Genomic DNA, 22901 nt, shown 5'->3' with positions numbered 1-22901 from the left:
TATCATGATATGTATTCCATAATTGTAATCGCGATTAGAAATTCGATTAATTGTGCAGCCCTAGTATTTGGTGTCATCACTGTACTATGGTACTGCCACAATATTTATGGGGTTTTATTACATTTTTAAGGGTTTTATCGGTTGTTTTGGTTCAAGGTCTAAAATCTAAATGTGCTCATAAAATGATGTTGTGGTGTGTTTTATGTAGAATGCTGAAGACATTCTGATGAAAAAAATGAGGGATTATGATTTTGTTTTACAGAAAAAGGGTGATTTTTCTTTTTTTCGGTATGCACTTTTTGTTGAACTTTGTGAGACAATGCTGTTAAATCAATACTATAACACATTCATCTTTTTTTTTTAAATTTATTTATTTTATTTTTTTTTTACAGTCTTTGTAGAACAAATCAACAACATACCAGCTTTTTTCTAAAGTCTTATTTAAATGTATTTTGTTTCTCTGGAAGCTTAGTAGCTTAGCCTAGTGTTCTTGTAACTTTTTTTTTTTCTCACAATTTTTCCTGCTCAGTTTTATCTTTATGATTCCATTCTAAATCATGCAACCAAACGCAGCTTTATTGTGACACATTAACCCAGTGGTTAACTCCATTGTTCAGGCCATCTAATTATTAAACCCTTACCGTCTGTCTTACCGCTTATCAGCAAATATGACATGAGACTGTTCCATCATTATTCATATGAATTTTCCTCCTAATTTTCCACGCCTTTTGAATTCAGATTTGAGTTCAGGTCAAAGCGATGGTGACCCAATGCAGTGGGAAACAAAACAGGCTGTGATTGAGAAAGAATGAAGAAAGCACATTAAACCCAAAACGTGACTCCAACCGAGTACTTTTTCCTCTGAAGGCTTTCATGAATTATCGTGAGAGCCGTCAGTAGGTCATTGCATATTGTTAGCTGTTGTCTTTGAGTGAGGTAGGGTGTGTTTTCACTTCTGGAAAGCGAGACTGACCGCGTCTATCTGCTGAAATGGCTTGTTTTGATGCACGGCCCAGTGAGCGTTCTTGTGAAACTGCCTGTAAATCGAGCTACCTGCAGAATACTGACTCAGCAGATGCAGCGCTCAGAAATTACACCAAATACACAAAATAATGTTCTTTTTAGCAGCATCATATGACCCCTTTAAAAAAAAATCAATCAACAGGGATGTCAGACAGCCGAAGAAAGCCATGCTTGTAGAATGAGTTTATCAGACAGGTCTTGTGAAATTTAGCTGGCAGACTCTCTTACCTGAGGCATTCTGAATGAAATGCTGTCTCTCCCCCCCCCCCAACCTCTCTTTTCCCCCCCCCCCCAATCTTAATTTTTTTTTAAATACATTTTTAATGATTTTTAACCATTTTCCACCTTTATTAAGAAATCTGAGCATGGAAAAAAAAAAGGAAGAACTGGTTGTGTCATGGACTAGATTCAAATTCATCTATCAGAACTAATCGCTAGGTCTACTGAGTTGATTGTTCCTAGTCATACTTGAATTTTTTTACCAACAATTCTTGTTGAGAATAGGCTAGTCATCCAGCAATTGACAGTCTAGATTTTAAGTTCGTTATGAAATTAGTGTTGGGACAGTTTGCATGGTTGCATCAGATTTTTTTAAATGTGTCCTTTTAAAGCACCGCTGCTACACATTCAGACAGATGCCTTTAATCGATATTGTCACATCACACATTTCTTTTTTATGTTTTCTGCCACAAGCATAATTTTTTATTTTATTTTATTTTTTTAAATATGTCAAGTTAAAAATAGTCAAACTTTTAAAACCACATCTGCGTTCGGTTCATTTGGATTTTGTCTAGAAATGTGGGTTTTTATGGTTTCATGTGGATTTATTTTGACAGTGCCTGTTCAACAATGAAATTTTACAATGAGGTTTAAATATTTATTTATATTAGAAATAATAAATATTTATTAATTTAATTGCACTCCGAATTAATAAATATACATTTATACTTATCATTATGCATTTATTAATAAACTTTTATTTTTGCTTGATTTACTTGTTTGTTTGTGCCCAGAATGAATAATCATTTATTTATTCTTTAAATATTTACGTATTTATTTATTTGCATCTGAAATTAATAAATATTTATTTGTGCTTAATTTATTTATATTCAATTAATAAATTAATACATATTTGTTTGAGCTTTTTATTTTATTTACACTCAGAATTAATACTTAATTTTTAGGGATGTAACGATTCACTCAACTTTGGTTTTCGAAGTTCAACTCAAAATACAATTTTCTCACAATTTTTATTTTATTTTTTTAACAAAATGAGATTTGAGACAAATTATAAATGAAAATGTCTTTTTATTATTGTTTGGACAAAATTCTGACATTTCTTTGTGAAATTGAAATGAAATTTTAAAACAAACCCCAAATCAAATAAATAAACAACACAAATAAAAGAAATCTCGTCATATAAACAAACTAAGGCTTTGCCTGTGCTCTTTCCATTCAGTTAGAGGCAACCACTGGATTTTAATCATAATCCAAACAAAGATGCTGCATACATACTGCATGAGCAGTTTTAATCTAAATTAGATTGTATAATTTCGAAATTTGAAGCATAAACAGAATGGTCTGACATTAACTTTTTGAAATTATGCTACATAAAACATCTGAACGAAACAAGAACAGCAGATGAGTTGAATGAGACGCAGATTCACTCTCTGCCAGCAGGAGGCGCTTCTGGAACAGCAGATACAGCGTTTCTTTGGTTACCGCTGTAAACAAAGCAGCGAAGCGCTGAAACACTGCTTTAACATGAATTATACAGAGACTAGATGAAAAGAAAATACCGTCTAAACTTTTCTAAAGAGTCCGTAAAGGATGTCCAACCAATCAGTTGAAGTTTAGTGGTGGAGCGCAAACCCCCATAGCACAGGATGGCCTGGTAACTCTCTGAACTTTTATTCAGTTTTTGTATGAATACAGAGTCGGATGATTTGAGTAACACACTCAGGATATAAATTTCATGTGGGCTTTATGCTGCACTGTTGGTGGTGCTGTGAGTTGTGGCTTAATTATATTGTTCCCAGTATACCAGCCAGACACTGTTTGTTTTGTTAATGTGCAGAGCCCTTTTCTATTTTGTTTCTTCAGTGTCTTTGTTCCGACCTTTAAATCTGAGAAAGTGTTTTGGAAACTTTGAACCACTGGTCACTTTAATGTTTTCTCTCACTGTGAGCTGCTTATAAAGGCTCTGTAAATCTTTGAAAATGTTCCTCACACATCTCATTTGAGAGAGCTGCAGAATGCTTCCATTAAAAGACTGAAGGCTGTGTGATTTGTGGACTTTAAGATTTCCTCTTTTGTTTTCTCTCAGGAGTCCAGCTCGGTGAGAGAGCGTAAAATAAAGAGGCCTCTTTATAGGTGAAGGGATTGCCCAGGGCCACAGCACCCAGAATCTGAAGGAAAGGTAAATCACCTTCCTTTGATTACTCCTCTGCTGCTCCTTTCCTATACAACAAAAGCATATAATAGTAACCTGGAGCTGTTCAATTCCAAAACAGAAAAAAATGGCCCTTAATAGCTATGTTGTTATGTAACCACTATTGATTTGGATGAACTATAAAAAAGGTCTTTCATTTTTCAGACAAACTGTTTTCAATGTTGGTTGAACTATTGAATGTGGAAAAAGTTGATTTTACATTTAAAAAAAAAAAACGTTTTTAGGCCATTTACCATGAGCAACTTAGAAATTGTAATATCATCTTTGGTGATGAGGATCCAACTACAGGCTCTATATAACCTTTTTTAGTTTGCTCAACAAACTGATACACAAGTTAGACAAACTAAGAAAGTTCTGCATCACTATTATGTAATGTTACATAAATTATGTATGTTAATGCTCAGCTAAACTTAACTTAAATACAAAAAGAAAAAGAAAAACACTTTATTTTTGTGATAGAACTTACATTATGTTTGATGGAAGCACAGACCAATTTTAATTAAGTTAATACAATAATTTTTCCATAAGTTACATTTATTTAAAATGTCCTGCCTCGAGTTTTTGAGTTTTCTCTAATTCTGGTGGTTTGTTTGTTTTGTATTTATTTATTTATTAAATGAATTACGGTGCATCATATATCTGTAATCTGTACGTTTTTATTTTTTTTTTATTATTAAATTAAAATTTATTTTAAGCCATTTATTTGTCAACAGCCACTTTAAAATAATTACATTACATGAAAACAATTATTGGTAGAATTTTAAAGTCAGCATGAAATTAATATTTTGGAAATACATGTTATTTATCTTATTGCAAACCATTTATCCATTCATATGTTGTTTTTAATTTGAATTATAATTTTTAACCATATTGTTTTTATTTTTCTTTATTTCTCATATATCTCAAAAAGTCAATCAACATCCGATGAATAGAACCATGAGTCCATGCCACACAACTTTTCTTTTTCGTAAATCTGTTACACTCACAATACCGAAGAAAGATTTGTCACTACTTCCGTTTCATCACAACTTTAATGTTGCATCCCTAGTAGGGCTGGGCGATATAGCTAAAAAAATTATCAATGATATAATGTTTCATATCGTTCGGTATCGATAATTATTGAAATTTTTTATAACCTTTTTTAAAAAGAGCAATATAATTATTTTTTTTTTATTTAACCACTGTATTTTTAAATGAACCCAATTTATTGAGACAAACAACAAATATTTTTTTGTTTTAACAGTCAAACACACAATAAAAACATATCTAATTTCTAATGTTTTATATGCAGATTAAATAGGTTTTAAGGAAACTTTTGTCTTGTCTCCCGAGGCCACAGGAGGGCGCAATGAGCTGCATTACGGTAATGAGTCCCCCCCCCCACAATTTTGTATTGAGAATTGGGGGCGGTGTTAATGTTCTTAATTGTTCTGAAAATAATGTTATGCTAAAACAGACTTTATGAAAAAAAAATTTATTTTTATTTTAGGTTGACAAGCTTGACAAACCTCATTAGATTCACCCTTACAAAAATCAAGATAATCGTGAATTAGTTGTGTAAATGTTGTAAATTGTGATTAAATACTTTTATAACACAGGGAGGGAAAAGCCATTATTTATGGCTTAGACTTTGTTCAGCTGGTGGTTTGTAGAGATAATGACAGATTGTGCCAGTTTGTCTAATGATTATGAGAGCTGGAAAGAGCCTTTTGAATGATTGAGCCCAGTGTTTTTCTCCGATCCCCTACTCTTTCCTCTGCAGAGAGCTTTGGTTGCACACGCATACACAAAGCTCTCTGTACATTCCTGTCAATCTTCAGGACAACTGCACTTGCACAGTCATGAAATATTTAACCATTAATCTCTCTCATCAATGTTTGCATCCAAGGTCCAAAATGAACAGCCAGCCAGACCAAATGAGAATAAAAAGCAAATAGTCTTGGATTATAACTTTATTATAGTTGAATTTGAATTGTAAGAATGATAGTTTGACTCTTCTGATGTAAGTGATGGGAGCAGACTAGCAGTTCAGTTTCAAAGTTTGCTGAAAACATAACTCGGATGTCTTCGAACTATAATCTAGATAAATATTCTAGGATGCCTGTCTCATGTTAATTATTTTATTATTTTTATTATTATTTTTTGGAATTATTCTCACATTAAGCCATTTAATTTATTGTATTTTTTTTATTTATTTATTATTTTTATTTTATTTCACCATGATTACAGCCTTTGCTGATATATATTCATTATGAAAAAATACCTAAATAACCCCACAATCCCAAAAATATGTTTTTAAATAAATAATAGATGCTTAAAAGGACCTAATAAAAATCTAATATGAAACCCATAAGATTATAGGAAATGTTTATGACTGGTAAATTTTATCAATTCACCCACCGTTGGTAGGTAAAAATTCATTTTGAACCCCATGTGTAAATAAATCTCTCTTTCTGTATAGAAATGCATCTTTTTTAATCATGTGTTTGATTGTCAGCCTGGCTCACTGGTTAGCCAGCTGTTGTCTGGCTCTCATATGTGTCTGAGAATGCTCAGCGTGGCTCTCAGCTGTAGCGCTCAGGATCGTGACTCAGAGGAAGTGTTTGTGTTTACTTGTGCACGTGATTATGTGTCATCTGAGGTCAGGTAGTTGTCAATACAATCCAATGGTATAACAGCTATTGTTGGGCCTCACACAATCCTTACTGTACCACACACACACACTTAGCATGTGATCTCTGCATGTGTGTGCAGGAGAGCAGTAGTTTTCCAGGCAGGACTAAAGATCAGGATGGAGAATGAAGATCTGAAGATTGTCAACAGAGGTTTGGAGGATGAGATGGTATATGTTTCTCCTTCTGATTTTTGCTGCTTTTTTTTTTTTTCCTCTTATAAAGTACATGAGCTCATTTTCTTTCTGTCCAGGAGCTGAGCGGGTATCGGCTGTGCCGATGGAAGCTGGTTCTGATGGGTTTGGGTGGTCTATGTACAGGCGGTTTTCTCTTCCTGCTGCTCTATTGGATGCCTGAATGGTGTGTGAAGGCCACCTGCACACGGTCCGCTGTCAGAGATGCAGAAGTCACCCTCTTACGAAGCACTGTATGTATGAAACCTCAATTAAACTTTTTGGGCTCTCTTACACCTCACATTAGCATGTCTTTTGTATCTTTATAGTATCTGGGTATGCTTAGATATTCAGGAATAATCGATAATTAATTTTCACATTTTGGCGGTTAACTGATAAATGGCCGATTTTAAAATTCCATACTATTTTGTATAATACATGTAAACAATGCATACATACATAAATAAATTAGCACTAAAGATTTATGCATAATAAAACTACAGACAGTACATTTCAAAAAGTAAAAATTAATTTCATGTCAATATCAGAATTTATGTGCCTATACGGGAAGTTTGACACCTTTTGCTTCATCAGTGCACGTCTTTCTGCCTGATTTCATATAGGAGAGTTTAAGAACACTTAGGCCCAATCCCAATTCTATTTTATACCCCTTCCCCAGATTTATAATTATTGGGGGTACTAGCCCTCCTCAATATCTATGGTGGTTATTATCGCCCTGATCAGACATGAAAATAGCCTATGTTGTGGCACTATCGTGCAGTCAGTAATGATATGACGTTAGCAAACTTTAGCGATTTTTTGCAAACATTGTTTTGAGTAACATGACCGTAAATATGAACTCACGATTGAATGTAACATAAAACAAATGATTACTTTTCGTTGAAATCTTTATTAATGCCAAAAATGCTTACATTTATGTGTCTTTTTGTTCGCTCGGGCAGCCATGTTGCAGCTGAAGCCGGTTTACGCTGAGATAATTCATTCCCCTTCGTTTGAAGTGTGGTCCCGAAAAATCTTCGTTTGAAGGGCTGTCTGGCCCTTCCCCTTACCCCTACCCCTCCAACCAAAAGAGAATCAAGAGACCCCTACCCCTTTACGTGAACGCGCGAAACGGAGGGGCAGGGGAAAGGGGAAGGGCTAAGGGGTAGAATTGGGATTGGGCCTTAGTCTTTAAGATAACTATGAATTGCGTAATACTTCAGACGTCATGTTGTTCAGTGGTAGATAACTCTCAACGCTGAGGCAGATAATTTGTGAATGGCTGGCAATTGAATAAGTCACTTGTTAAAGTGAAAGTCACCTTTTTTTAAACTAAATATTACCTTGGAATTCTTTAATGTAGGGGTGTAATGGTACACAAACATGATGGGTTGTGTACCGTTCGTTACAATGCTAATTTTGCCTGCAACTTTTTTTTTCTTTTCATTAAAATCACAAGTTGTTTTAGTTATTGCCTATTTGAAATGGAAAATGTATTTTTTTATATATGTGAGTGTTTGCGTATAATTTGTTTTTGTGTTTGTCCATAGGATGAGTTCAAGCGCTGGTTTCAAGCGAAGGTTCGGATAATGCTGGCCCCTGGGAAGGACCCTTACGACAACCTGGTCTCTCAGACCACCTCCCCTCAGTCAAATGACCTCGCCCACAACCCCTCTGACTCCGCCCCTGGGAAGATCACCCGGAATCCAGAGGACCAGCATGTGCCGGTATCATACACATAAAATCCATCCCATCCTTCCCATATAGTTCTGCATTTCCACAAATTTCAGTATTTGCTAACTATACAGTTAGGCTTCATTGGTGAGTGGGTAAATATCTTTTTCTTTCTTTTTTTGTATTACAGAAACGTTATTTTACCCTCCACAGCACTAAATACTTTTGGAACGACACCATCCAGAACTTTGAAGTATTGAAGTAAGGAAACATATCTGTTTATAGTCCATGAATCTGATGGTTTGTGTGATTTCTGCTCTGTGAATCCTGTGGTGGGAGGAGCAAACGACGTGATGGTGATAATTAGGGGGAGGCAGCCGATCCATCACAATCTTTTAAACTATTGTCTTTGCTGTGCTTCAGAGGCCTGGAAGATCTGAGCATGACCTGCTCATCCGTTCACTCAAAGCACAGCGCCGGGCTCAACAAAAACCAGCAGGAGTTCAGGTGAAATCTTTGCTTGAATTTGTCATTTTCGAATTTAAGAATAAAGTTGACTTTTTTTGGGTCAAAGTGTATTTGTTGAATATGATTTTTAATTTTTTTTCCTTTTTCTCTGTTTTAGGAGATTTTTTTTTGGACTGAATGAAATAGACGTGAAAGTGCCTTCTCTTTTCAAGCTGCTAATTAAGGAGGTACGAGTGAAATGTGAAACTGACCCCGGCCAGAGAACAGCATGACACAGCACTGCTGACTCTGCTGTAGTGAATGTGTCTTCTCAGGAACTTGAAATGAAAGAACTGAAACTTGTCTCAATCTTTCTTTCTCTCAGGTCCTCAATCCTTTCTACATCTTCCAGCTCTTCAGTGTTATCCTGTGGTGTACTGATGAATACTATTACTACGCAATGGCCATAGTCATCATGTCAGTCATATCAATAGCTACCTCTCTCTACACTATTAAAAAGGTAAACAGTAAAACAGCATTCGCAAAACATTTCATTTCCATACTGATGTATTTTGAGTGGAATGAAATGGTGAGTAATGTTGGGCAAAACTTGATTTTTGAATTTTGGGATGACTAGTTTGTAAGAAGTTGATGTTAATATTATTAAAATAAATACCTTTAAAATGTTGGCCTTTATTAACCAATATATAACCAATATTAAAATTCTGTTCTATTTTGTATACAATGCAAGATAATTATTACTATACCATAAAATTTGTATTCTATACTATTTTAAATGTTGTTTTATTAAATATTTTTTAAATATTATTTTATTAAAGACAAACATTCCCCATTAAGTAAATAAACTATTTTAAATATTATTTTAATATGACTTTATTAATAAAAAAATCCTCTATATATAAGTGAATACATTTCAAGTTTTGGCCTTTATTATTCTTTACTATTTTGTATAATATACCACATATTTATTATATACTTTACATACTATATACATTTTGTGCTCTATTTTAGTATACTATATACTTTTTAAATTTAATTTGATTAAATATTTAAGTATTACTTTATTAATGAGACAGGAAGATACAAAATGAATGAATAAGCTATAATAAATATATCACAATAAATAAAAAAATTAAATATCACAATTAATAATAATAATAAACTATTTTATTAAAGACTAAAGTCTCCCTATAAATAAATAATCAGTCATTTTCAAAGCAAAAGATTTTTAATTTTAATGGAATTTTCTTGTTTTAGAATAGCAAACACTGATGAATCATGCATAATAAAAAGACATTTACTATAACATTGTAACACCTTTTTGATTCCATGTTGCTTCTACTAATAGACCAGTATAGAGTTGTGTTTTGGAGTTATCAAGCATAGATGTTAGTCATGGGGCATATCCAATGTTAGAGTTGATGCTAATTTTCCGATTGTGTAAGTGAGGTCTGTTATCAGTTAAAGTGTGTATTTTTATATGCCTATTACATTATCTGTTCTGCTTGGTCAGGAGAATGTTTGTTTGTGCTTCAGATTAACCTTTTTTTTTTGTCTTTTTTTTTTTACAGCAATATGTAATGCTACATGACATGGTGGCAGCACACAGTACTGTTCGAGTTACGGTCTGCAGGGGCGAAAACGGTACGGCTCAGATGTACTGAAAAAGCATTTTCCCCACTCTAAGTATATTTGTAATGACAGGCACAGCTGCGGGCCTGGATTACCTGCATCAGGGAGCCTGACGCAGTGGCCAAAGTCACGATGAGTCAGCACTCTGCCTCATGTGCAAGGAAGCGTGGGTAATAAGTGATTCGCTGAGACAGACTGGTTTTATACCACCTCTCACTCTTCTCCACCCTCTCTTTCTCTCTGTCTTCTGTTTTTGCTGTACAGAAACAGAGGAAGCCCTGTCCACAGACTTGGTCCCCGGCGATGTCATAGTCATCCCCAGCAATGGGACCATCATGCCCTGTGATGCAGTGCTCATCTGTGGAACCTGCATTGTTAATGAGAGCATGCTCACAGGTGATTGGTTGCTTCCAAATGCAATGTCATGAAAGTTGATTAGAGCGGGGCGATTTGGGGAAAAACATATATTCCTTTGAACTCATGATTGCTCAAAAACAGTCCAAATATATGAAACCTCTACATTTCTTTCTTTCTAAACAACATAAATATTACTTGCATAAACTTTCACTTTCAGGTGAAAAAAGTGATTCATTTTTCATGCTGCAGTGGTTTGTCAATAGGCGTACATATTCATCAACAAAATTCACTCTCGAAAGTGTGAGAGATATGGAGAAAAAAAAAAGTATTATATAAATATATTTGACAAAAGTAAGCATATTGAGCATATTGTTTATTATTAATAAAGATCTGTAGGTCTCATTTTTGTGAAAATGTTTCTGTTCTCTTCTCTCATTTCCTGCATTCAGGTGAGAGTGTTCCAATCACAAAGACTGACCTTCCGAACCCTCAGCAGGACAAGAAGGGTGGGCATGGAGATGCGATCTACAGCACAGAGGAACACAAGAGACATACGCTGTTCTGTGGCACAAACGTCATACAGACTCGCTACTACACAGGAGAAATGGTCAAAGCCGTGGTAGTCCGAACAGGTTAGAAGCCAGAACTACTTCAACTACTTTTTTAAGCAACATTTCTCCTACTTTGTGACTTTTTTGGTCACTGAAGTTGTATTGCAATGTATTGTGGGATTTATCCGATGCTGCCTTAGAGTTTGGTACCTTAGTAGGCAGCATAATAATGCTGCCTGGCTGATGCTTTAAGATACTTCCTTCATAGGCAGCTGACTAGGCTTTGTAAAAGAGCTTGAATGTAGATGCTTACAGTGCCATTATGTTTCACTACTTTTCCAGGTTTCAGCACCGCTAAAGGGCAGCTCATCCGCTCTATCCTGTACCCCAAACCCACAGACTTTAAGCTGTACCAGGACGCCTACCTCTTCCTGCTGTGCCTGGTGGCCGTTGCCAGCGTCGTCTTTGTCTATTCTTTGGTCATGAAAATCCTAAATCAGGTTTTTATCCATCTTTACTGTCTTAAAAGGAACAGCAGCATTTTTGTGACGTCGCTCCCACTTAGATGTAGGTTAAATAACAATTTGTGTATATTGGATGTAGCTTTGAGCAGATTTTTAAATGTAAATTCTAGGAAAATATGACCTGTTCAATGAATCAATCTAGTAATTACAGTGTGGAAAATGTGCACCTCAGTGGTATGATGTGTATCCTGCAGGAACCAGTAAAGGAAATCATAGTCAAGTCTCTGGACATCATTACTATCACGGTGCCCCCTGCACTGCCGGCAGCAATGACAGCGGGCATCGTATATGCTCAGCGGCGTCTCAGGAAAGTCGGGATATTCTCCATCAGCCCACAAAGAATCAACATCTGTGGACAGCTGAACCTGGTGTGCTTTGACAAGGTAAATACAGGAAACTGAAGTCATTTTCTTTTGGTGAAATCTGAATTAAGCCAAAATTAATCAAGAGTCATATATTATGGATGTGTTTTAAAAAGCGAGTTTGCTTCAGCACACACATATGATCATTTAATTATTATTTTTTTTAATAAATCTAGGGTTAATTCAGGCAGATTGTGACATTTTAGCACCTCATTGTCTAATATTATGTTGTAGTATTATATACATTTTTAGGTAATACATAGTTTAAATCTTTTATGTACTATTTATATGATTTAATATTTATTTTTTCATTTAATATTTATTTATTTTATTATTATTATATTATAACATCACTATTATTGGTAATAACATTAATAAAATTGATTATTTAATAAACTTTTTATTACTACTACTACTACTAATAATAATAATTATATTAATATTAATTGTACTAATATTGTAATAATAATAATATAATAAAATAGATTTTATAAATATTATACAAACAATTAAGGCTTGCTTTTAGTAGTTTTTGAAAAATGTTTTATTATTCTGCATCATTTCAGACAGGCACTCTCACAGAAGATGGCTTGGACATGTGGGGAATTCAAAGAGTAGAAGATGGCAGGTATGATCATATTTATAAAATAGAAAAACAAGAACATTCTCAGTTGTTTTTGAATTAGCACTGCATTGCATTTCTTGCGTTTCTGACCAAAGAATCTCTCTTCTCTAGATTCCACCATTCAGAAGAAAAAGCCGACGATAAGAGCTTGGTTACTACCAAGTTTGTGTCCTGCATGGCCACCTGTCACTCACTCACCAAGATTGAGGGTCAGCTTTCTGGAGATCCACTAGACCTCAAGATGTTTGAGGCCACAGGCTGGGTCAGTGTCTGCTGTGACTGGAGAACAGTTTTAAATAATCTCATTCAAGTTTTGGAACAAGTTGTACTTGTTTTGATTTATTTTGGTGTTGCTGTCTGTCTGTGCTCTTCAGATATTGGTGGAAGCTACAGAAGAGGAGACGGCTCACCATGACCGCATTGAACTCACTTATGTAAAACCACCCAATCAGCTTCTGCCGCCATCTGTAATATCACCTGAACAGGACATGGTGAGCATTTCTCTGCTTATTATAATCTAAATTATTTGTATTTAAAACATTGTTCTAATATCTTGCGGTTTCTTCCCAGGAACTGTCTGAACTCTATGAGCTCTCGGTATGTACAGTGGCTGTATTTGATGTATTTTGTTATAGACATATATGGGTGTTTACATACTGTTGTCTATTGTTTTTCGGGTTGCAGGCATCATATATGATCGGTATTGTGCGGCAGTTTTCCTTCTCCTCCGCTCTGCAGAGAATGAGCGTGGTTGTCCGTCAGATTGGAGAGAGACGTATGGACGCATATCTGAAAGGGGCACCAGAGGTTGTGGCAAGCCTGTGTAAGAAAGAAACAGGTCAGTGAAAGATCCGTCTGTTATAAATATCAAATCGTTTTTGAGTTTTAAATCATTGTTGGATTGATATTGCTTTTTTTTTTTTTTTTCACAATGCACCACAGTACCAGAGGATTTCGCAGAGGTTCTGGAGGACTACACCAAACAGGGCTTCCGGGTCATTGCGCTGGCACACAGACGGCTGGAATCCAAACTTACATTTCACAAAGTGCAGAACATTAACCGGTAAAGTTTAAACTCCGCTAAACTTTTTACTGGCACTTTTACAAAATAATTTACAATGTTATGCTGTAACTTTTATCATGTTGTGCTCTGGTTTAATGTCACACTATATTCGGTTTCTCTTCCTCTACAGGGATCAAATTGAGAAAAATATGGATTTTCTGGGTTTGATCATCATGCAGAACAAGCTGAAAACGGAAACTCCAGGTGTGCTGGAAGATCTACGACATGCCAACATACGAACCGTTATGGTCACAGGTACAGAAAACATGACTGTGTCATTTCAGAAAACCTGAGAGTTTAATATAGTTCCTGAGGTTTCTTTTTAAACGGTCAATTTGACATTTTAGAACATGGCTATTCATATACTTTGAGTTTACACTACAGTTCAAAAGTCTTTCTTGCTCATCAAGACTGTTTATTTGATCAAAAGTACAGTCAAAACAGCAATATTGTGAAATAATATAAAAGTTTAAAGAACTTTTCAATTTTAATATATTTTAAATTGTAGTTTATTTCTGTGATGGCAAAGCTAAATTTTCAGCAGTCATTCATTACTCCATTATTCTTGTCACATGATCCTTCAGAAATCATTCTAATATGCTGATTTGGCTGTGTGATTTTATTTATTTATTTGATGAATGTCACTTTTAATCAATTTAATGTCTCCTTGCTGAATAGAAGTATACATTTCTTTAAAAAATTCTTACTGACCCCAGACTTTTGAGCAGTAGTATATTACATCTGCTGCCTATAGTTCTGTAGGTTTTCCTGTCCAACAATCCTGGTTCAGTTATTCACTGCTTACCTTATTTGGATTTCTTTACCTGGTTAGCTTATCAGGAGTTGAATATGCCCATGTTGTTTAAAGATGGAAGGTTTAGGGTGAGTTTAGGGTGACCAGCCGCAGGCAGACGGGAGTCTGGGAGCTTTGAAGCTTAATTCATTAGGTATTCCTGGAATCTCATCTAATAAGGTTCTCAGCTCTCCAGTTTACCAGCCAAGTGCTCCAAAGTTGAGACGAGGCTGAATGCAGCATTGTAAACTTAAGCAGATTGAGTTTGTACATGACCCACTCTTACAATCATGAGGAATGCTGGGTCATTGCCACATACCAGCCATCATCTCTGTCCCCTGATGAAAAAAAAAAAGTATCTTTATACCAGTATATTAGATGGTCCAAAAGTCTCTGAATGATATTTAAAAATGACTATCAAAGCATGTGTTTTTGTAAGGGTTGTTGTTTTTGTTTTCGTCATCTTTTCCTCTCTGTCTCTTGTGTAGGTGACAACATGCTGACGGCCATCTCTGTGGCACGAGACTGCAGCATGATTCAGCCGCAAGACCGAGTCATTATTGCCGACGCTCTGCCCCCTAAAGACGGCCAGACTGCCAAGATCAACTGGCACTACGCCGACAAACCCAGCAAACACTTGAACAAGCCCACCAAACTAGAGGTCAGTGTGCCATCTACTGGCCAGACCCTGTCACTGTGGTTTTGTGGAAATTAATGTTCTAGGTTAATATGGTTTGAGACCAATCACCAGTACTGTATTTGTGGCATGTTGACATGCTTTCAAATACCTTTATCAAAATTACTGTTGCAGTAGGACACTTACAATGGAATTACACAAGGCCATACAATATGCATTAATCTATGGTATTCAGCACCATAAATGTTATTGATAAAGGAAAAAGCATTATCTTTAGCATCTCTGTACTTGTGTTCTCTGATGGCAGGAGATGGATATTATTATGGAAGATGGACATTCTGTGGATGAGATGAGAATTCAGGAGCAGTATCACTTTGCCATGAGCGGCAAATCTTTTTCTGTAATTATTGAGCATTTCCAGGACTTGCTACAGAAGGTCGGCAATTTTTAAAACTATACTTGTACATACATGGGTTGTGTTATGTTTGGTGTTTATGGTGTTTTTATGGTTGTTGGTGTAGCTGGTGCTTCATGGAACAGTATTTGCAAGGATGGCGCCTGACCAGAAGACTCAGCTTGTTGAGACATTAGAAAGTGTAGAGTGAGTATCGAATACACTCCATGAGAGCTCATCATCTGTTTAGATTAGTAATTAGTTGTGCATACGTTTTGCAAAGTACCACTCACATTTTCATAAGAAAAAGTAAAAACCTTGCAAACCTTTTTTTCCTCTCTTCTGCAGCTATTTTGTAGGAATGTGTGGAGATGGAGCAAATGACTGTGGGGTGAGGGTCTTTATAATCTGTTTTAAAGTGTTTTCAAGGGTTATTTGTGTCTTTTATGCTTATCAGATGTTCTAAAAGTGTCTTTTGTAGCTGATGATGTCTGTCTATTTCGTCCTCAGGCACTGAAGAGAGCTCATGCTGGGATCTCCTTGTCAGAGCTGGAGGCTTCAGTGGCTTCTCCCTTCACCTCCACAACTCCCAGCATCACCTGCGTGCCCAACCTGATCAGGTGTCCTAAATGCACCACGGCACAGCTCTGTTTTAAAGGCATCATATCAAGAGAAGTCAAATTTTCTTGTGAATGTTTTTCACATCCCATGTTTACAATGCCTTTGGCAAAGGCTGCATGGTAAATAAATTCACAATAAATACTGGCCCACATGAACGTTTCTATTAAAATTATTTGTATTATTATTATTTTTTTAAATTAAAGCTTGATGTTTAATGTTTGAAAATGAAGAAATTAAAATTACAACACTAATATTTATGGCTGTTTTAGTTTACTGCACAATTATTTTTCTCAAATACTTGATTGATTTGATTTTAGAGTGGAATATAACAGTAGTAATATTTCTTATGTTTAATATATTTTTTTTTATTTTGTAATAAAACTAATAATTCTGTTGTTATTGTTGTTATATAGTCATATTGATATATATTTAATATTTTTTTTAAATACAACTATTAAATAATAAATATTTAAATATTTTTGTATTTCTTTTAATTTTTTGAGCCCATCCCTTGAAAGTAATAAGGTTGAAGCAGGATTAGGATAGCAAACACAGCCTGTTTAATTCTAAGGGCCAGAAAAAAAAAAAGAAAAAAAAAAGAGTAGAAAATCATCATACTAACAAATTATGATTGTTTTGGGGCTGATAAACTTAATAGTGTGAGTAATCAGAGTTTTTCTCTTAAGGAACCACATTGAGAGACAGGACATTTTGTTGACTGCTTAGTTTCTGTGGAAACTGGTTAGGATGCTGTGTTAGTGTAAATGATGCTGATGCGCCTCAAATCGAATGTTTTGAAAATAAATCATTTGGAGTTCATGAGGGTGCTTGTTTTGGCCTTACACATTGTAGACAGTGTTTCCCAATGACAAATGTTCTTTGCACAAAATGTCCTGTTTGCTGAGAGTCTCGCACGTGTTGTTTCTCCACAGGGAGGGCAGAGCAGCTCTCATCACCTCCTTCTGTGTGTTTAAGTTCATGGCTCTGTACAGTATTATTCAATGCCTCAGTGTTGCCCTTCTCTATTCTGTAAGTTCCCCTTTCATTTACTGAACTACTTACTATAGTTACCTATCAAGTTGGTCTCTCTACATTGCGTAGCTCACACTATAGGGATATCCCCCTCCTTCCTCAAATACTGAAGCCTGATTGCATCGCGCCAGTAAATCTTATTTGCCAATGACGTGTGAGCACTCGAGCTAGGGGCGGAGCCACCCACTGTATAGGTCGGCGCCCAGCGTCATTAACTCAGAATCTTTCTTCTTCACAAAGCAAGCATCGAAGACTTCTAGACGACTTCTTGACATTGACTACGCCTTAAAGGTGACATCGGATGCCCATTTCACACAAGTTTTCACGTTTCTTTAGGGTATTTCTGAAATGTCTATAACATTTTTTGGTTAAAATTCCTCAGCGAGTTTTGACTGTTCGAACAGGTATATAAGACTCTGAGGGAAAGATTCAGCCGACCTATATAGTGGGTGGCTCCACCCCTAGCCGGTAAGGTTTACCAGTGCGATTCAATCAGGCTTCAGTATTTAAGAAAGGAGTGGGATAACCCCATAGCATGAGCTTCACAATGTCTCGTTCCCTGCTTTCAGGGAATCGAGGTTAGGTATGTAACCGGAGACGTTATTATACATCTTTCTGTGCTTGTGAGTAACAGAAGATCATTAGTTCATGCTGAGATTGCTTATACAAACCTGATCCATTAATAATGCATTTCAGATTGGCAGTAACTTGGGTGACTTTCAGTTTCTCTTCATTGACTTGGCCATCATTCTTCTAATTGTCTTCACCAGTGAGTATGATCATCTTGTTGAGCTCCGATTGATCTCAGGGGTGCCTGTTGTATTTTATGGCTGCAAAACTTTTCTTTAGAATAATGTGCACTAGATCATGCACAATAAGATTTGTGATTTCATGTTGTTAATAAACATTAAGATTTAACATAAAGAGTTTTAGCTCATGAAAACTGAGGTACATTATTGGTTTGTAAGTAAATGATTGATTATTTTGTATAATTTCTCTGATTTGCTTTCCCACTCACTCCTAGTGAGTTTGAACTCCGCATGGAAGGAGCTTGTCGCCCAAAGACCTCCCTCTGGTCTCGTCTCAGGTCCTCTCCTCTTCTCAGTTCTGACCCAGGTTTTAATTTGCCTGGGTTTCCAGATCATGGCCTTCCTCTTGATTCAAAATTTGGACTGGTACTCCAAGCCAGAGTGAGTTACAGTGCGCTGCTCTCTCCAGGTCATTAGTGGTACTGCAACACTTAAACTGTGTTCATATTGTTTTCAAACTTAACCTTATTTAAAAATGAATCTTATAATCTTACTTCAGCTCTGGTCATTTTTTTTTCTTCTATAATTCACAGTTTCTACAACTGCTCTGTTCCCCATCACATGGATGACTTCACTAACTCCACTGAAGAACAGACTGAAGAAAGAATCATGAATGATGTGAATACCACACTCTTCTTCGTCTCCTCTTTTCAGTACCTCATTGTTGCCATTGTTTTCTCCAAAGGAAAACCTTTCCGCCAGCCCAGCTACAAGAATTGTAAGGATGAACCTTTTTTTAACTTGATGCATTCGCAGTGCATTGACAAACAACTCACAAAGCAGCAATATTTTAAAATCCCTCACACTTTTCTATATTCTTTTTCTCTCAATTTAATGCATATGAAATTTCAAAGAAATTTAAGAGTGCATTTTGAAAATTTCCCATGAAATGTTATATAGATATAATGTTTGCTATCTCTCTCTGCTGATAATTTTATTTTAATATTTACATCCTGATATTTTTGTGCAGTTAATTTAGAGACATATTTGCTTATTGAAACTAAATTGTTAGATCTTTGTGTGACATTGTCTTGAAAATATGGGAAATGCAAATTTAGTTTTCAGTTACTCTTCATTGATTGTGTTTCTGGTTGTCTGTTTTATTTATTTATTTATTTTCTCTTTCAGGGCCATTTGTCCTCTCTGCTTTAATTCTCATCGTTTTCCTGTTTTTCATAATGTTTTTCCCTATTGCTGAAATCGATCAATTTTTAGAGGTACGTTTGTTTCGTAATGATTGATTATTTTAATATAGGCATGGGCCGGTATGAGATTTTGACGGTATGATAACCTTAAGCAAAAAATATCACGGTATTGTCGTTACAGCTCTAAAATGTGTTATTTTTAAATGACTGGGTAAAAAAAATAAAACTTTTTTCCACTGAACACAATATATTTTGTTTTTGAGCAAAATACAGAATATTAGGAACAATAGAATTTGTTTATTTGTTCTTTGATTTGTTTCCTAAAAAGAAGAAAAATAAAGACTGACATCTTTATTTAACCTAAATCTGTAGTTACAGTTATTTAATTTTAGTTATATAATTCATATACATATTTATATCATTTCATATAATTTAGTTATATAATTTCATATACATAATTTGATTTAATAACCCATCACTCGCACCAACAGGAGGAGGAGGGTCGTGTTACTCTCTACACTGCACTCAACCGGAGGGATTCCTACACTTTCAGTCTTTGAGGAGACATGAAAAACAGCGCATACAGCAGGAACGGTATAACGGAAAATATTAGCTACTCAAAATATTATATTTTCTTATTGCTTATTTTTCTTATTTATTTTATATATTCAAAATATATATTTCAAAATATTATTTTGAAACCGTGAAATTTTCAAATCGCGGTATACCTTGAAACCAGTAATCGGCCCATGCCTATTTTAATATATGGCCTATGGTTTGAGTAATTATCACACATGCCCTTATAAAAACCTAGACATACACTACCGTTCAAATGTTTTAACAAAGGTTTATACGATTTTAATGTATTTGAAAGAATTCTCTTATGCTCACTAAGGCTGCATGTACAATATGAAATAAATAGTTAAAACAGTAATTACAGTAACAGTATTACAATGTTTCTATTTTAATATATTTTAAAATATAATTTATTCCTGTGATGGCAATTTTCTTCAGCCATTATTCCAGTATTCAGTGTCACATGATCCTTCAGAAATCAATATGCTGATTTGCTTGATGTTACTCTAACTGACCTTTGAATGATAGTGTATGTTTTGTTTAAGTTGTTAATTACATTGTCTACATTCTCCTCAGCTCGTATGTGTTCCTTTGAGCTGGCGTGTGTCTGTGGTGCTCATCGTGCTGGGCAACACCGTAGTGTCTGTCTTTATCGAGGTAAGTAGGGACGTCAGACTGTTACATCAGCCACATTACTTGTTATGGATATTCACATATGAAAATAAACTGCATTTCAATATGTTATTTTTTGTTAAATTCAAGGTTGGGGAATTAAAGGGTTGGTTCACCCAAAAATGAAAATTAGGCTGTGTTTTACTCACCCCCAAGGCATCCTAGGTGTATATGACTTTCTTCTTTCAGACGAATCCAGTCGGAGTTTTATTAAAAATTGTCCTGGCTATTCCAAGCTCTATCATTGCAGTCAGCGGGTGTTGCAGTGCTTCAGTCCAAAAGAAGTGACTCTGACGTCCTACGTCATCCGCCCGGAGCTGCTTCCGTTTACAACAGTGAGTGCAAGCTAGATTAAATTGATTCTTATGTTATAAATATGATTATTTTTCTTACAAAAATGCATCGATTCACTACAGGAGTCCTTTGTTCACCCTCCGGATCTGAAAGAAGAAAGTCATATACACCTAGGATGCCTCTGGGGTGAGTAAAACACAGCCTAATTTTATTTTTTGGGTGAACTAACCCTTTAAATTATGTAATTGTATTGCTACACTAGCTCATATATATTTGGGAAAGTACAGTGCTATATTATGGATGATGCTTTTTCTTACAGGATGTGACTGTCAGATGTAGTGGACCCTTCAGCCAGGGTCATAACACAATGCTCTTGCTGTAACCCAATTAAAACCCTCAAGTGTAGTTGATGGGGATATACACTCCTACAGAAATACATGAAAATAGGGTTGGGAATCAAAAGCTGGTTCTTATTCCGAACCAGTTCCATTTTTAAATGTGTGTGTGTGTGTATATATATATATATATATATAACAATAGAGCATATAAAAATTTTTTTGGTTCCAAGTACTGTATATACATATATACACAGGTTTTATATATACACAACTTGAATCTAATGATTTTTTAGGAATGATTTTTCCATCAATTCAGGACAAAATGTGTCTCAAACTCATTAGCCTAAAAAGGCAATTATTTGACGTAATTATTGAATTGACATCTGAACATCATTGTAATAAAGTGTCTCTTTTTTATAGTTTTAATTATTTGCATATGTGTGTGTATGTGTATATGTGTATATATATATACACACACACACACACACACACACACACAAAAGATAGTATAACAATATTAAGATCAGTAACTAAAAGAATCGTTTATGAAATTCAGGAGCCAAAATTTCTTACGATTCCCATCCCTATACAGAAGAAAATTCCGCTCTGTTGAGGCTGATCCACAGGATAAGGAAACAGCATTTATATTTTGCACTGTACAGCGTGTGATTCCATCAGCAGCTCCTTCTGGCTCTGAATCCCAAATAAAGGGTCAAATTATTCTTGTTCTCTTTGGGTGAAAGCTCCTCACCCTGATTAAGAAATGCCAGCAATCATCATAGTGGCATAGTGGCTGTTTGCTTCACCTTTTAGATCGGACTACTTCCTGGTGCTAACTACAGATCACACCCCTTTTCAGCCGTTCTCTCTCACCTGTCAATCAGTAGAACACTAGACCGCAGCAGCCAATCATTGGGACCCGATCCTGTGATCTCGCTGTATGTTCATTGCCAATGAACTGATGACTTTTAGTGCAGAATAACATAATTCTCTCTCCTTCTCTGTTTTTCTTTAACACACAATCCAAAAGAATCACTGCCCTTTCAAGAAATGTATTTAGTTTTGCTCTTGACAATGAAAAAGCAGAAACAAATGATGACCATAAATCTTTTGCTAGCCATGTGATCCGTAGCTCTCTTCATTCTTTCCGCCCTACTGCGATATTCTATAGACCGTCGTGCTTGACGTCATCTTATGGAAGCATGTGTTCAGCAGAGACAAGCAGGGAAGCTATGGCATCTCCCCTGCAGGCCCGACACCACAGGTTGGGAAAAATCTGACACTTCTGTTCACCGTTTCCTTTTCACTTCCTGGTGTCCACTTTCCCACTTTCACTCTTTCTCCCCTCACCTTCCTCCTCCTCTTCTCTCTCCCTCTCACCCGGCACTCTGTTTTAATGTTTGGCCTTGCATGCGCCAACATGATTTTTCTGAACGCTCTCTTGTGCCCCATGTTGGCTCCGGGGGCTTACGATTACCCCACTTCCCCACATTTTCCTCTAATGCTCCTTCTGTAGTGGCAACTACTGCATACGTGTGTAAGCTATGCGTCTGTTTAAACTGGGTGTTTGCAATGACGGTGCAGGTGTGTGCCAAACAGAGCAATGTTTATCGTCTAAAACAGTGAATCGCAAAACTTGCGCTGAAGTTCTGATGCATTGTGTTTTGTGTGTCGATTTCTGCATCTGGTTTGGTTAAAGGAACATTCCGGGTTGTTTGCAACTTAATGTCTATGTAAAGCATTTATGTTTTTGCGGAGGAGCTACTGGTTTTGCATAGCTAATGTAGAGTTTGCAGCTTCGTGTAACTAGTCTTTTATATAAAAAAGTCCCATTTCTGGTATCCTCACATAGATAGTAAGTGAAAGCAATTGGGTTTAGTTTTTTTTTAAATACACTAATGTTTGAAAATTTGGGGGTCAGTAAGATATATACAGTATGTATGTATGTTGTGTGTGTGTGTGTGTGTGTGTGTGTGTGTGTATGTATATATATATATATATATATATATATATA

At 35.7% G+C, this 22901-nt stretch overlaps 1 protein-coding gene across 7 annotated transcripts in view; it reads left to right on the top strand.

Moving 5' to 3' along the window:
- Positions 1–22901, top strand: part of LOC107685957 (probable cation-transporting ATPase 13A3) — a 31355-nt gene that overhangs the window by 5770 nt on the left and 2684 nt on the right. The window contains exons 2-33 of one of the 7 annotated variants that reach the window (XM_016482728.1): positions 3350–3442; positions 6230–6317; positions 6401–6574; positions 7871–8047; positions 8185–8255; positions 8418–8501; positions 8620–8689; positions 8827–8961; positions 10034–10106; positions 10359–10490; positions 10901–11083; positions 11345–11502; positions 11721–11909; positions 12455–12516; positions 12625–12775; positions 12888–13004; positions 13084–13110; positions 13198–13351; positions 13456–13576; positions 13707–13831; positions 14858–15030; positions 15314–15442; positions 15528–15607; positions 15749–15791; positions 15911–16020; positions 16954–17050; positions 17750–17822; positions 18078–18243; positions 18396–18580; positions 18991–19079; positions 20160–20240; positions 22059–22151. In XM_016482728.1, the coding sequence (XP_016338214.1) occupies positions 6267–6317; positions 6401–6574; positions 7871–8047; positions 8185–8255; positions 8418–8501; positions 8620–8689; positions 8827–8961; positions 10034–10106; positions 10359–10490; positions 10901–11083; positions 11345–11502; positions 11721–11909; positions 12455–12516; positions 12625–12775; positions 12888–13004; positions 13084–13110; positions 13198–13351; positions 13456–13576; positions 13707–13831; positions 14858–15030; positions 15314–15442; positions 15528–15607; positions 15749–15791; positions 15911–16020; positions 16954–17050; positions 17750–17822; positions 18078–18243; positions 18396–18580; positions 18991–19079; positions 20160–20240; positions 22059–22151 (3573 nt within the window). In that variant the 5' untranslated portion in view covers positions 3350–3442; positions 6230–6266. Of the gene's footprint in view, positions 1–3349; positions 3443–6229; positions 6318–6400; positions 6575–7870; positions 8048–8184; positions 8256–8417; positions 8502–8619; positions 8690–8826; positions 8962–10033; positions 10107–10358; positions 10491–10900; positions 11084–11344; positions 11503–11720; positions 11910–12454; positions 12517–12624; positions 12776–12887; positions 13005–13083; positions 13111–13197; positions 13352–13455; positions 13577–13706; positions 13832–14857; positions 15031–15313; positions 15443–15527; positions 15608–15748; positions 15792–15910; positions 16141–16953; positions 17051–17749; positions 17823–18077; positions 18244–18395; positions 18581–18990; positions 19080–20159; positions 20241–20868; positions 21080–22058; positions 22804–22901 lie in introns of those variants that run through there. The other 6 variants (XM_016482725.1, XM_016482726.1, XM_016482724.1 and 3 more) reach the window with 6 other exon arrangements.

This window comes from Sinocyclocheilus anshuiensis, unplaced genomic scaffold, assembly GCF_001515605.1.
Source record: "Sinocyclocheilus anshuiensis isolate Anshui unplaced genomic scaffold, SAMN03320099.WGS_v1.1 scaffold465, whole genome shotgun sequence".
NCBI lineage: Eukaryota > Metazoa > Chordata > Actinopteri > Cypriniformes > Cyprinidae > Sinocyclocheilus > Sinocyclocheilus anshuiensis.
This window is presented reverse-complemented; position numbering and strand designations above follow the sequence as displayed.